At 47.4% G+C, this 13,934-nt stretch overlaps 2 protein-coding genes across 3 annotated transcripts in view; one reads left to right on the forward strand and one right to left on the reverse strand.

The window, feature by feature from the left end:
* The window catches only part of Micall1 (MICAL like 1), a 210,913-nt gene that overhangs the window by 171,331 nt on the left and 25,648 nt on the right, over positions 1 to 13,934 (forward strand). The window lies entirely within an intron of this gene.
* The window catches only part of Pla2g6 (phospholipase A2 group VI), a 30,642-nt gene that overhangs the window by 14,109 nt on the left and 2,599 nt on the right, over positions 1 to 13,934 (reverse strand). For both annotated transcript variants that reach the window (XM_051189357.1, XM_051189358.1), the window contains exons 2-7: positions 12,017 to 12,232; positions 10,845 to 11,028; positions 8,246 to 8,433; positions 5,466 to 5,562; positions 4,509 to 4,691; positions 138 to 246 (exon numbers count right to left, since the gene is read on the reverse strand). In XM_051189357.1, the coding sequence (XP_051045314.1) occupies positions 138 to 246; positions 4,509 to 4,691; positions 5,466 to 5,562; positions 8,246 to 8,433; positions 10,845 to 11,028; positions 12,017 to 12,232 (977 nt within the window). The remainder of the gene's footprint in view (positions 1 to 137; positions 247 to 4,508; positions 4,692 to 5,465; positions 5,563 to 8,245; positions 8,434 to 10,844; positions 11,029 to 12,016; positions 12,233 to 13,934) is intronic.

A 13,934-nucleotide genomic window follows, 5' to 3' on the forward strand; every position in this document is an offset into this window, starting at 1 on the left:
GCTCTGTCTTTGGGGAATGAGGCTGCTCAGCAGGAAGCAGCTGGGCCAATCTGATACCTTACAGCTGGGACTTCCCTCCTCAGTCTCCATTCTTGCCCCCCCCCCCAACCTCTGGTCCCAGACTGAATAACACATACGTTTGCTAATCTTGGAGGCCATGAAGGCAGGAGTCTCCCCAAAGTCATTTGGGGTGTCCACTTCTGCCCCAAATACAATGAGGGCTTTGATCATCTCCATGTTATCTTTCTGTTGGGAATAGAAGGTGAGAGAAATAAGCAACAGCCCAAGACCTCACCCACCAACTGTCTCACAGAGACTCTCAGCAGCATGAGGAGACACTGGGGTCCCCTGATGTGACAAAGAACACCCCTTGAAGACCAGTGCCTTCACCAGTGACCTTTAGAGCACCCCTCATGGAGGGCCCAAGAGCCCAGGAAGAAAATGGAAGAACCCTGGAGTGAATGTGTATTACTGACACGGCATAGCGACAAGGACCCCAACGCCTCAGGCCTATGGAGATGTCAAAGCCTTCCTAAGTTAGACTCGTGATTGGCAAAGTCTTCCTCTAGTTTGCAGATGTTGACAGTATGTGCAAAAATCAGCAACCCCAGCTTCCTCCTCCCTTATGACTGCAACCTGAGACCATGCCTCAACAGAGGCCACAATGAGACTAGCTAGCCCCTCCTTTTGCTGCTGCTGGCCCAGCAGAGCCAGCACATCCCACCCCACTCCAGCTTTTCTCTAAGTGCATCTGTTGCTTCTTCACTCAGTCAAGTTTCAAGGCCAGCTGCACAGGACTTGGCCCAGATTCACCCCCTCTTCCTCAAAGCAAGCAATGCACCCAGACTGTGTGGTGTTGTGAATGACAACAGCCACCAGGAAGTGGAACTCTTCGACAGCATTAACAGGACTAGGAGTAGGTGTGGCCTTGTTGGAAATGTATCACTAGGGATAGGCTTTGAGGTTTCAAAAGCCCATGCTAGGCCCAGGTTGGACTCGTCCTCTCTCTCTCTCTCTCTCTCTCTCTCTTTCTCTCTCAGCTTATGAATCAGGATGTAGCTCTCAGCTATTTCTTCAGCCTGCTGCCATGCTCTCTGTCATGATTGATAATGGACTAAGGCTCTGAAACTATAAACAAGCTCCCAATTAAATGCTTTCTTTTATAAGAGTTGCCTTGTCCATGCTGCCTTTTCACAGCAACAGAACAGTAAAGCATCTGGGGACATGGAAGGTCCAAATGCTGCCAACAATCAGGAGCAATACAGGATGCATGAGGACTGAGATTGCCATCTTGCCTGTCTACTCCAGGCAACCTTGTATAGACCCTCCCCAGTGGCAGCCTTTAAGGGAGCTTCCTGCCCCAGAATGCCATGCAGTTAAACCCTGGGTAGGCAAGCACAAACCAAAGGACTGGCTGCCTGGAAACCTAAGCTCTGTTCTAAGAGCCTGATTTTCCTGCCAAGGGAATGAAGTGGTACATCCAGAATGTTGTTTTCCAAGTAGTTCATGTTCCATTTGGATTTATATGGATACAGGCAAATACATATGTTCTGGTCACTCAGGTCTTTCTTTTCTGGATTTTTACATATGCACTTAAGGTATTGCTATAATAGGGCCTTCCAAATAAACGTAAGTGTGTTTAAAATGAAACCAGCTGATGGGGCTGGAGAGATGACTCAGAGGTTAAGAACACTGGCTGCTCTTCCAGAGGACCCAGGTTTAATTCCAAGCAACCACATGGCAGCTCACACCTGTCTGTAACTCTAGTTCCAGAGGATCTGGCACCTTCACACAGACAAACATGCAGGTAAATAATGCACATAAAATAAAAATAAATTATTAAAAAATACATGAGTGTGGCACGTAACCCTGGCACTTGAGTGGCTGCATTAGGGAGTGCCACAATTTCAAAGCCAGTCTGGGGTGTAAAGCAAGACCTTGTTTAGGGGAGAAAAAGAATAAACTCACTTATAGAAGTGATTAAATATAAAACTGCCAAAACGGCCAGTAACTCACCAGAAACTGGGGAATGTGCCGCATGCGATAGCACAGGGAACAAAGCCACATAGACAGCCCTCAGAATAAGGCCTGGGGAATCCATAAATTTAGGAGAACATTCCAGACAGTCTGTGAGGTCACAGCTGTTTTCACAAGAACATTAAGAAGTTATGTGCCTTGTGAACCACGTTGACACAAGACAGTTCAAAAACAATGGTGAATGAAACTTTCAGTGCCTCAGAGTTTACCACAACACTGGCATCAAGTTCACAGCCAGCAGTCTTTTGTTTTTCACAACTACATGTGCTCCCTCAAAAATGAAAGAAAAAAGGAAGGAAGGAAGAAAGGAGGAAGGGAGGAAAGGAAGGAAGGAAGGAAGGAAGGAAGGAAGGAAGGAAGGAAGCAAGCAAGCAAGCAAAAGGATGAAGGATGCATCAGTAAGAATTAGATAGCTGTGTGAGTTACCAACTCAACTAGCTACTTTGGTTGGTGGAAGGTAGGAAAGACTGCCAAATAAACTAGCAGTGTTCAGCCTTAGCCACCTAGGACACATATTCTCAAAAATGAAAGCAATGCCAGGCATGGTGGTACAAGCCTTTAATCACAGCACACAGGAGGCAGAAGCAGGAGGATCTCTGAGATTGAAGCTAACCTGGTCTACGGAGAAAGTTCTAGGTCAGTCAGGGATACATAGAGAGCCCTTATTTCAAAACAAAAATAAAAATAAAACAAAATGAATGCAGAGAGCCTGTAGCTGTAAGAAAGCAAATGACGATTTTTTTTCCCCTCATGATAAAATTCAAAATTCAAAAGGTACAGGCCTTTAATTCCAGCACTCAGGATGCAGAATCAGGTGGAACTCTGTGAGTTCAAGGCCAGCATGGTCTACAGAGTGAGTTCTAGGACAGCCAGGGCTACACAGAGAAACTCTGTCTCAGGACAAAAAAATTCAAACTTTCAAGGAGAAAAAAATCACAATTTCCCCATATCAGCCTATGCTATAGTGGGCTTAAGCACTTCCTCACACTGAAGTCATGCACGTATAAGGGGATCTCTGCAAAGCACAAGAGGAACCAGGGGCAGTGGTGTGACAAAGTTCAGGGAAATAAATGGCTTCAGAGAGGCCCACACTCGGCAGGTCAGAACTGCCACATGACAAGTTCTGGTATAGCATCAAAGCAACTTGGCAAACATCTAAAAAGGTGTGTACTTCCCATGTGGGGTGGGGGTGGGGAGATGAGGCAGGAGTTGGGCTTTAGAGCTCATGTCCCAGGAGACATGAGAATTCATGGTTTTTACACAAAAGTTTCACAAAAGTTTCACAACATGTAAAATAATGCTGCTTTTTTTCATTCATTAATTTTATTTTGGTTTGGAAAATAAAGTTTTTCATAGAAATGTTACTGATAGCTAGGTGTGGTGGTGCATACCTTTGATTCCAGCACTTGCAAGGCTGAGGCAAGTGGACTTCTGAGTTTTAGGCTAGCCTGGTTTACAGAGCCATGGCTACACAGGGAAACCATGTCTTGAAAAAAACAAAACAACAAAAAAACAAAACAACTAGGAAAAGAAAAGGAGGGAAGGGAAGGGAAGACATGTTACTGATGTATGTGCCTGGTTATTGGCTTTTACTTTTGAGATAGTCTTGCCGTGCAGCCCAGGCTGGCTGATCCTACTGTTGAGTGGTGATTCTACTGTTGCTGACTGAGTCTTGAATTACATACAGTGCACTACCAGCCAGGTGGTGGTGGAGCATGCCTTTAATCCCAGCACTCAGGAGGCAGAGGCTTGTGGATCTTTGTGAGTTCAAGGCCAACCTGGTCTACAAGAGCTAGTTCCAGGACAACTAGGGCTACACAGGGAAAGCCTGTCTCAAAAAAAAATCAAAAAACAAAACAAGTGTACTACCACATCTTTTTTGTTTGTTTGTTTGTTTGTTTTTGACAGTCTCATGTGGCCCAGGCTGGCCCTGAATACTGTGTAGGTGAAGGTGGTCTTGAACTTGGCCTTTGCCCAGATGTTTAGGTTGGCCATTTTTCAAAAGTATAAATGGACAAAATAAGTCGAAAAGCTGAAGAACTGCAGAACTAGATTCTTCCAGGGGCATCCTGTGCTAACAACCTCCCTGGTCTTATTAGAGTTTCAGCCTCTTGGGCAATGCGCCCATGACAGTCATGGTACAAAACAGGCTGTTCTTGACTGTGGGATGACTGCTTCCCTCAGAGTCTCATCTGAGACTACATGGATAGCAAGTGGTACTCTTGCTGCCATGGGCTAAGCAAGTTCACATCCTTGTCCCATCACACTAGAATGCTTTAAGGCTGAAGTCTGTCTCCTAGCAACCAATGGCTGCCTCCAGGTACTTTAGGCAAGGGAGGAAGCATGTCTGATGATGTAGCAGCCAAGGAAAGGAGGAGAGTGAGCGGAGGCTGGGTGCCTTTGTTGTCCCTCCCACACCCCACGACAGCTGGCAGAGCCAGCACAGGGCGGCCACGTGGCCACAGGCTCACCGACATGGCCAGGTGCAGCGGCGTGTTCCCGTGCTCTCCTCGGGCACCTGCGTTGGCCCCATAGGTCAGCAGCACCATGACACAGTCAAAGCGGTTGCGCATCACTGCCACATGCAGGGCTGTGTTTCCCGCAGTGCTTGTGCTGTCCACGTCACAGCCCCGCTTCAGCAGCATCCGGGCCATCTGGGGACACAGACCAGGTGGGCACTCAGGGGCAGTATAACAAAGGAAGAGCAGTCCAGAGGCAGGCCCCAGGTCCATGAGTGACCTTAGACCTTTACCCACATACACCAGCTCCTCAGCAACTAGGTGACAAATAGGTGAAGATGCACAAATTGATTCCAGAAGCTTCTGTTCCCTTCCTGGATCTACAAAGGGGTCTCTGGGCCAGGCCCTGCAGCACTGACTTCCTGAGGCCTTCTGTGGGATGTGTCCCAGGGGCCTTTATATGGTACCCTGGCTTACTTTGAACTGAGAGGACAGTGCTGACCCTAAAGCCCTGTCAGCCCTTCCTGCACCCTGAGCCTGAACCCATCACTGCAGTGCCAGCTCTCAGTCCTGACAGTGGACACACTTGCATGTTTGTGGCCTACTTGTATTGCCAAGCTAGGCTACTGGGCATCCTCTCAGGACAGAGCCACTAGGGGACCTTAGTCTGGATGGCCACCAGGCTCTTTGTGGGGACTGCTGGGCTCAGTGGCCATCACCATTGTCCCCTTCTACATGTGAGGCACAGTTTCCCATGCACTGCTTTGTTAGCTTCCCAAGACCTCCAAAGGCAGGCAGCAGGGCCCCCAGCCATGGACAAGGAATCAAGTCCACCAACCAGTGAGCAGCGGGACAGTGGTGGGACCTCAACGGTTCCTGGGGCAGTCTGCCATGCATCCTTGTGCCACTGACATCCGCTCAGGCATCTTCTCTGGCTCTGCCCTGCCTCTCACCTGCTGACCTGCCTACCTCGGCATTCTTGGCCCAGTGGAGTGGGCTGGCTCCGTATCGAGGATCCTTGCTGTGAATCTGGCTGCTGTCCATACTGATAATCATTTCGGCACACCTAGGAAGAGAGCAGGACAGTGGGGGACACTGCACTGGACACCTAGGGCTTGCCAACTAGCTGTCCTGACGATGACCTCCTAGATAGCACAAATATAAATAAACAGAACTACATTAAACTGAAAAACTGGTCAACAGGAAATGAAATGACTAACAAAATGAAAAGGCAAAAATTGGGTAAAAATTGAAAACTAAGGCCAGGCGTGGTAGGGATTACACTTGTAATCCCAACATTAGGATGCTGGCACAAGAGGATTCCAAATTCTAAGCCATGCTGGACTATATAGCATAGGCCTTTCTCAAAAAGGGCATGTGTGGGTGGAGCACAAAATGGTTCAGCAGGTAAAAGTGCTTGCTGCTAAGCCTGAGGACTTGAGTTCAATCCCTGGGCTACATATGAACAAGTAATAAATATAAGACAGAGCAATAATAATTTTAAAAAGCAAGTAATGGGCTGGGAAGCTTAAGAGCACTGGCTGCTGTTCTTCCAGAGGCCTGGGTTGGAGTCCCAGCACCCACAGTTCTCATTTCACAGTATCTGGATGCCCTCTTCTGACTTTTGTGGGCACTGCATGCACATTGGTGCAGACATAAAAGAAGGCAAAACACTCACATGAATAAAATAAATATAAAAATGTTTTAAGTCGGGCTTTGGTGGTGCACACCTTTAATCCCAGCACCCAGGAGGCAGAGGTAGGCAGATCTTGTGAGTTCGAGTCCAGCCTGGTCTACAGAACAAGTTCCAGCACAGGCTCCAAAGCTACAGAGAAACCCTGTCTCAAAAAAAAAAAAAAAAAAAAGCAAATCATCTATCAGGTAGGGCATGGAACATTATAAGTAGGTTACAGCAAGGTTGGGAAATCTCTGCCATGGTATATCTGCTAATGGTGACATTTTTAGTTTGGGGGTTGGTTGGAAGCTAGTGGTATGCTAAGAATATTTTACCTGATAGACACAGAAGTGGGCATAAATATCTGTTAAGGGGACTAAAGGATGTCCAAAATAGCACCAAATGTGGTAGCACATGTTTACAGTCTCAGCACTTGGAAGGCAGGAGGATCAGGAATTCAAGGCCAGCCTGTTTGGGGTTTTGTTTTGTTTTGTTTGTTGTGTTTTAAGATTGCCCAAGAGAACTCGGCTTTGGATCTCAAAATTCTACCTTCACAATCAAGACATTCTACTCCATTCCACAACCTTCTTGAATCTTCAACCCAGGGATGGTTTTCCCTGCCCTGGGAACTTCACCTCATAGACCCAAATAGACATTTCTCTAAAGATGACATAAACATAGCCAACAGGTCTACAGCAAGCTGTTCAACCTAAGTAACCAAAAGGGAAACACAAATCAGAGCCACTGAGATTCTATCTCTTAGCTGTGAGGACAGCTATTATTAAAATGTAATAGGGCACTGTGCTGGTGAGGGCATGAGGAAGAGGGAGCACCCAGGCACTGAGCAGAGGAGAGGGAGCACTCAGGCACTGAGCAGAGGAGAGGGAACATTCTAGCACTGAGTAGAAGAGAGGGAGCACTCATACATTGAGCAGAGGAGAAGGAGTACTCACACACTGAGCAGAGGACCTCCATCATGGAAGTCACAGAGATATAACAGTTCACTACTGAATGATGAGTAAGTAGGTAAATGAAAAAAAAAAAAAATCAAGAAAAAAAATTTTCTGGAACTAAATGAAAACAAAAAACATAACAAAAAACCCCTGGGACACATTAATCACAGTCTTAGGAGGAAAATGTATAGTTCTAAGTGCCTACATTGAAAAATCAGAAAGAACACTAATAAATGACCAATGATAAAACTCAAGAATTTGAAAACACAAGAACAAGCTAAACCCACATCCAGTGGAAAGCAAGAAACAATAAAAACTACAGCAGAAATTAATGAAATAGAGACAAAGAAAACAATACAAAGAGTCCCCAGACTCCATTCTTTGCACAAAGATCTTCATTGGACTGTGACTCCAGATTCACCAAGGGTGACGCAGTCGGGCAGAGAGGGCACCAAGGAGGGGACACACAGGCACAGAGAAGCCTGAGGCAGATGGGCAGTTGTGTATCATCTGGTGTCCTCTCAGGTCACAAGCTGCCTGTTTCCTACCTCTGCACTACAGAACACTGTAGTCCAGCACCGTGAGGTGGGAGGCTGCAGTCTATCTTGCTTAGCACAGAGCCAGATGAAGACCAATTGACCCCATTCACTCACTCACTCCAGATGGTGCTCTGGCTGGGTGGCAGTTTGCAGTATTTTACCTCCTTAGTTCTCCTCCAACACAAATGGAGAACCTTGTGGGACCTCGGAACTTCCAGGGTTTACAGGAGAGCTAGAGCCTGGTACCTGCCTCCTGCAGTGCTGCCAGCTGCAAAGAAGCAATGTGCTAGAACACAGGGTCTTGGACCGCTGGAACTAGCATCCTTGGGTTGTCAGTAAGCACCAGAGCCAAGTGCTGAAGATCCTTCAAGCCTCAAGTTTGCAGCAGACTTGAGAACTGGCACATAAAGTCTCAAGGTCAGAAACCTGGGTGCATTAGTACAAAACTCTAAACGGCCTACTCTCTGCACAGTGGTTTGTAGATGTGGATGTGTAGCTACCACATAACAGCATCAAGTGCTTTCTTGAGGCTAGTGCCTTTGGCTTAAAGGGCAGTAGGGGTCATGTGATGGCAAGGCTTACCCCTTCTGGGAGAACTTCATGGCTGTGTGGATGGGGAAGCCACCGGGTCCCATGATGTTGCAGCGGGCGTTACAAAGCAGCAGTACACGCACCATCTCCTGCTTTCCCATCTGGCAGGCCAGGTGCAGGGGAGTTAGCCCTTGTTTGTTCACCTGGTTCAGGCCGGCTGAGGCGTTCTTTCCTAGGAGCTAACAGGACAACACAGATAAGCGACCTGCCACTCCCCTCTCTAGAACACTCCAGGGGCATCTTCCTCTGGACACTGAAAGGGAAGGGACATTTGACTCCACGAGGATAAAGAGGAGCAACAGAGAATGGCATTTGGAGAAGATAAGAAAGCCTAACAGTGAGCTCAGCATGTGGGGTGTGGATCAGCCTGACTGTGGCTCATATGAACATGTCTGAAGAATCTTAACCCAGGTGAGATGACATGACTGTCATCTCAGAAGGTCAAGTTCAAAACTAGTCTAGACTACCAGTGAGTTCCAGACCAGCTTGAGCTACATGAGACCCTGTATAAAAGAACAAAAAGAACTTTGTTTCTAGGTGGACAGATTTCTTGCTTCCCACAGATATCCTTCTTTCCAGAATAGTCCTGTCAATTTGACACAGTCTAGAGCCATGTGAGAGGAGAGGCCTCAGCTGAGGAACGGTCTGCTGGGTAATATGAACCTGTGGGCATATCTGTGAGAGACTGTCTTGATTATTAATTGATCCAGGAGATCCCAGCCCACTGTGGGCAGTACCATCTTTAAGCAAGTGATCTTACACCTAGCTAAGGCAAACACGAGGAAGCAGGTGAGCAAGCCAGAGGCTAGCAGTCCTTACTGGTTTCTGCTTCAGTCCTTGCTTGAGATCCTGCTATGACTTCCCTCAATGATAGACTGTAATCTAGACATGTAAGTCAAGTAAATTCTTTTTTCCCCTAAGTCAATTTTGATCAGAGTGGTTACAGCAACTAGGACACCTCCAATCCTGCAGAATATCTTTCTGCTTGCAGGTATTATGTTTTCAATAAAAGAAGTCAATGTGGCCTAGTGATAGAATGCTTACCTGGCATACGTAAGGTTCTGAGTCCAATCCACGGTACTGTGCCTTCCGGTCTACCCAAACCCTAAGGTACTGGCATCTTTAGTATGGAATGTACCCCATAGTATTTGTGATCCTTTCTAGATGATGTCTATAGCCTCACACAATGTAAATACCAGATGAACAGTTGTCTGGGTTTTGTTTGTTTTGGTTTTTTGAGCTCTGGCTATCCTGGAACTCACTCTGTAGACCAGGCTGGCCTCAAATTTGCAGAGATCCGCCTATCTCTGCCTCCCAAGTGCTGAGATTAAAGGCGTGTATCACCACTGCCTGAATAGATGAACAGTAGTTTATTAGGAAATAATGATGAGGAAAAATTGTCCATACACATATGTAATTTTCCTCTAGATATGAAACCCACCCAAAGACACAAAGAATGACTATGCTAGCGGGAAGCTGACAGGATTTTGTCCTCTTACTTGGGGCTCAATGCCATCTCCCTGATCTTAGTTATGACCACTGGGTACTGATTTAACAAGAGGAAGGCTGGGGACCCACATGGGGGAAGCCTAGGCCAGCCTACAACATCCCCAGGTTGTTGGCCCTCAGTAGCTACATTTCTTGCTTGTACTGAACCTCAGTTTTTTATATGAGGAAAACACAACAGTACTCAAAATCAGGAGAGCATTTTGAGAACTGACCAGAACATATGATGCAGGCACAAGCCAGCATCAGTAAGGGGACAGGTGCAATGCATGACTGCTGGCCAGGCACACCCTCACTCCCCCTCCAGAACTAGGCATGTCTTCCCTTGGACTGCTATGCATTAGACACAGATGTGTGTTTTCTAGCACAATCCAGATGCCCAGCAGAGGGGACAGAACCTGCCTTTCCTTCCAACTGAACAGTGGCTTCTCAACAGCACTACTCCATCTCTTAGCCATGACTATGGCTCAGTGGGTAAGCACACTGGCTGTTCTTCTGAAGGTAGATGTTTGAATCCCAGCACCCACATAGCAGATCACAAGCATCTGTGGCTTCAGCCCCAGAAGACTGTCACCCTCTTCTGTACTCTGAAGGCATTGCACATGTGTGCACAGACACACATGCAGGGAAAGTAGCCATACACATAAAATAATGCATTCCTGAAAACAACTTAACCCTGCCTTTGGTCCCCGTCTTATCACTTACCTATCACTGCCTACCTCAAATGCCTCTAGGTTCTGGCTTGGCTTGAGTACCGATAAATTAGGTCAAGTCCCAGTGTACCTTGAGCTCTTCAGGGAGGGGCTAACCTGATGCACCCAGCCCAGGGGCTGGCTTTGGGCAGCTACTGAGCTCTATACCTGACTGAAGTTTCCATAGAGTCCAGCTCACTAGGTTGGAGCACTTCCATGACTAAAGATATATCTCCCTCTAAGTGTCACGGGGCAGGGGCAGGGATGGGGAGCGATGAAGGAACTTAAGCCTCAGGGATCAAGGATGGATGAGTGAGAAGGCTCCTCAAAGCAAGTTTCAGGCAGAAGGAGGTGCTTGGTTGCTTGGTCCCTGCCTACCACCCAACACTCACCTGCAGGACCTGGGAATTGTCCCCTTGTACAGCGTAATGGAAGGCCGTCTCTCCTTTGTTGTCAGTGACATCCATCTGGGCATGGCAGTACTGTACCAACTCCACCAGGATCTCACTGTCACCCTTGCGGCAGGCCAAATGTAGTGGGGTGCAGCCCTCCTCATTCTCTGTGCTGTTGGCGCAGCTGTTAGGGGACATTGGGGCAGGCAGCGATAGGTAAGTGATAAGACGGGGACCAAAGGCAGGGTTGCCAAGAAGTCCAAGTGTAGAAGCAGGGTTCAGGCAAGAGTTGGGGTCCTGGGGTGACTCGAGCCCCAGGTCAGCCTGAGCCACTGCATCGTATCTGCTGAGCTGTGCCAGGCTGCAGTATGTTCTGCTCACCTGTGGGGAGATGGACCCTCGGGCCACACCAACATGAGGCGACAATAGGATGACACGGAAAAGGGTCGTGCAATACAGAAACTTGTTGAACCTCCATTCTTTAGGGACTGTTGTGAGATGAGATACCATGGTGTCCAAGGTCATTCCTGGGAGTTGGACAGCTCAGAGACGTTTTGGCTTTGCTTTTGAAATAAGGTCTTACTACGTAACTGAGGCTGGCCTTGAGCTCATAGAAATCTGCCTCCCTCTACCAGGCAAGTGCTGAGACTAAAGGTGGCATCACCATGCCCAGCTTGATAAGGTTTTAGCTAGAACCCAGTCGTTAAACCGAGAAGTCAGGACAGCCAGCCAGTGACTTGCAAGGGCATCCAAGGTGATCTCTTGGGGGCGGGGTGTGGGGGGGATTTGCTGACACAGCATTTATTAGATGGATATAAAAGAGGCCATCCAAGCTTCCAGGAAAACAGTGGGGCTTGGGAAGGAGACTAATATCTGAGTCCCTATTCAGTCCTCTCCTATTGAATAGCTGTGCCCTGGTCCCACGGGCTCTCTGAGATGACAGAATAGCTGGAAACATGCATTTCCTTCTGATTGAAATCAGTGTTCTCACTTAGTAGCCAGGGTAGTGCTGATCCTTTCTTACCCAAGCCATGGAAAGAACACAGGTTGAGCTGGGACACTCCACTGCAACAGGCAGCACGTGTGCCCGCAGGGCTGATCACCATCCACCACCACACTCCAACGTCCCCAGCCCTCGAGCAACATGCACACTCATGCCGGCAACTGCCCACCTGATGATTCGGCTGTGATGGAAGCACTCCCGAATGCCAAGCTCCACCGCCAGGTGTGCCACGGTCCAGCTGGGGTGGCTGCGGATGAGGTCAGACAGGTGCTGTAGCACCTCCACATGCAGGGTCTGCACAGAGCTCTCGTAGAAGGGTGGCAGCTGGGAGGAGTATTGCTGGAAGTTCACCAGGGCATCTGCCTCTGACTCTAGCTGGAAGAGTCTGCCACCAAGGAAGAGAGGCCACTGAGGTGAGTCATGGGGACAGAAGCTGGGCCAGCTGAGGGGCAGTGCCCAACATAATCAGACCATGAATGCCACCCTCTGCCCCAGGCTGCAGTCAGTCTGCTCCCTCACCCTCAACACCAACACCAACACCACCCTCAAAAAGTAGAGTTTACTTTGGACTTAACTCTGCTTGAAATCTTTCATCTGGTGCTTTTATATCTTATTTAATGAAAGCCATATCACAGACTCCTCTAATTGTCACATCCAGGAGTCTCAGTCTCAAACTCTGGATCTTTGTATATGGTCAGAACTAGTGATAGTTAACCTAGATGGTCAGCTACAGAATACCATGGCTCAATTATCTATGCAATGGATATTATACAGCCATGAAAACGGCTTAACATTAATAGAGAGGGGCCAGCAAAACTCCAAAGAGTTGTCCTCTGACCTCCTATGACACAGCCTCTACACTATGACATGACCCCTACACTATGGTACCAGTACATACAAAATAAACAAAATGTAATAAATTATTTTAAAAGTACAGGGAGATGTGTATTTTGTAACAAGTGAAAAGCAGGATACAAATAATATATAACACAAAGTGATCTCAGCTATGCAAAAAAGACTGTAAGGATGTGTCAAAATGCATTTAGAAGCAGAATGAATCCAACATTCCTACCCGATATTCTTCAAACCTTTCAAAGACCTACAGAAGATGGCATTTAAGATGGTTTATTAGGGTTTTTCATGACAGTGAGACACAACTGCTCCTGGCAACACCAATTACATCAAAGAGGAAGATGGGTATTGAAGAAACTTGTTTGGCGTTTGCCTTCAACATGGCAGAAATAGCCATTTGAGCAAGAAACTGCTCTTACCTGGACTGTTTGAGTGTATGCTGTATAAACTGGACATGCAGGACCACAGGGAAGTGACTGATGAATTTGCCAAAACAAGACAGGACCAGGCGGGACAGAAAATGTGCCAACACCTACCCATTTCTCTTTTTTCTAAGTTTCTCTAATGAGCATATGCATTGTTTTCCTCATCAGAAAATTCTGTTTATTGAAAAGGAGTTGGGTTTGAGTCCAGTTCTGCTATGAAGTTGTTCTGTGCCTTTGGTAAACGCCTCCCTGAGTCCCATCTGTAACATGAGACAGATTAACTGCACTCCTGTGAGTATGTTGAGAAAGTAGTGCACAGTCACAAAGCCAGGCAACTACACGTTAGGTGGTGACCTGAAGTTCTGGCCATGGTTCTCAATAGTTGGGCTTTGTCTCACACCTATACAAGTCAGAAGCTACCTGGCTCTAGTTCAGGCAGTGCCCATCTGATGACGGCTGGTCTGATGGAGCCAGCTCGTCCTCCCCAATCTGTCCTCTGAAGACTCCGGGCATGCTCTATGCTGGATATGGGTCTCAACAGAGCAACTATAGGAACAAACCAGTGTGGACACTGCTCTGAGTCTGTGTGTGTGTGTGTGTGTGTGTGTGTGTGTGTGTGTGTGTGTGTGTTGGTTGTTTTGGCTTTTTAAGACAGGGTCTCTCTATGTATCCCTGGCTGTAGGTAAGGATGGTCTCGAACTCAGAGATCCACCTGCCTCTGCCTTCCAAGTGCTGGGATTAAAGACACACACCACCATGGCCCATTGAGTGTCTGTTCTGTTCTGTTTTGTTTTTGTCTTTTTGAGACAG

The sequence above is a fragment of the Phodopus roborovskii genome, unplaced genomic scaffold (genome assembly GCF_943737965.1).
Source record: "Phodopus roborovskii unplaced genomic scaffold, PHOROB, whole genome shotgun sequence".
Taxonomy (NCBI): domain Eukaryota; kingdom Metazoa; phylum Chordata; class Mammalia; order Rodentia; family Cricetidae; genus Phodopus; species Phodopus roborovskii.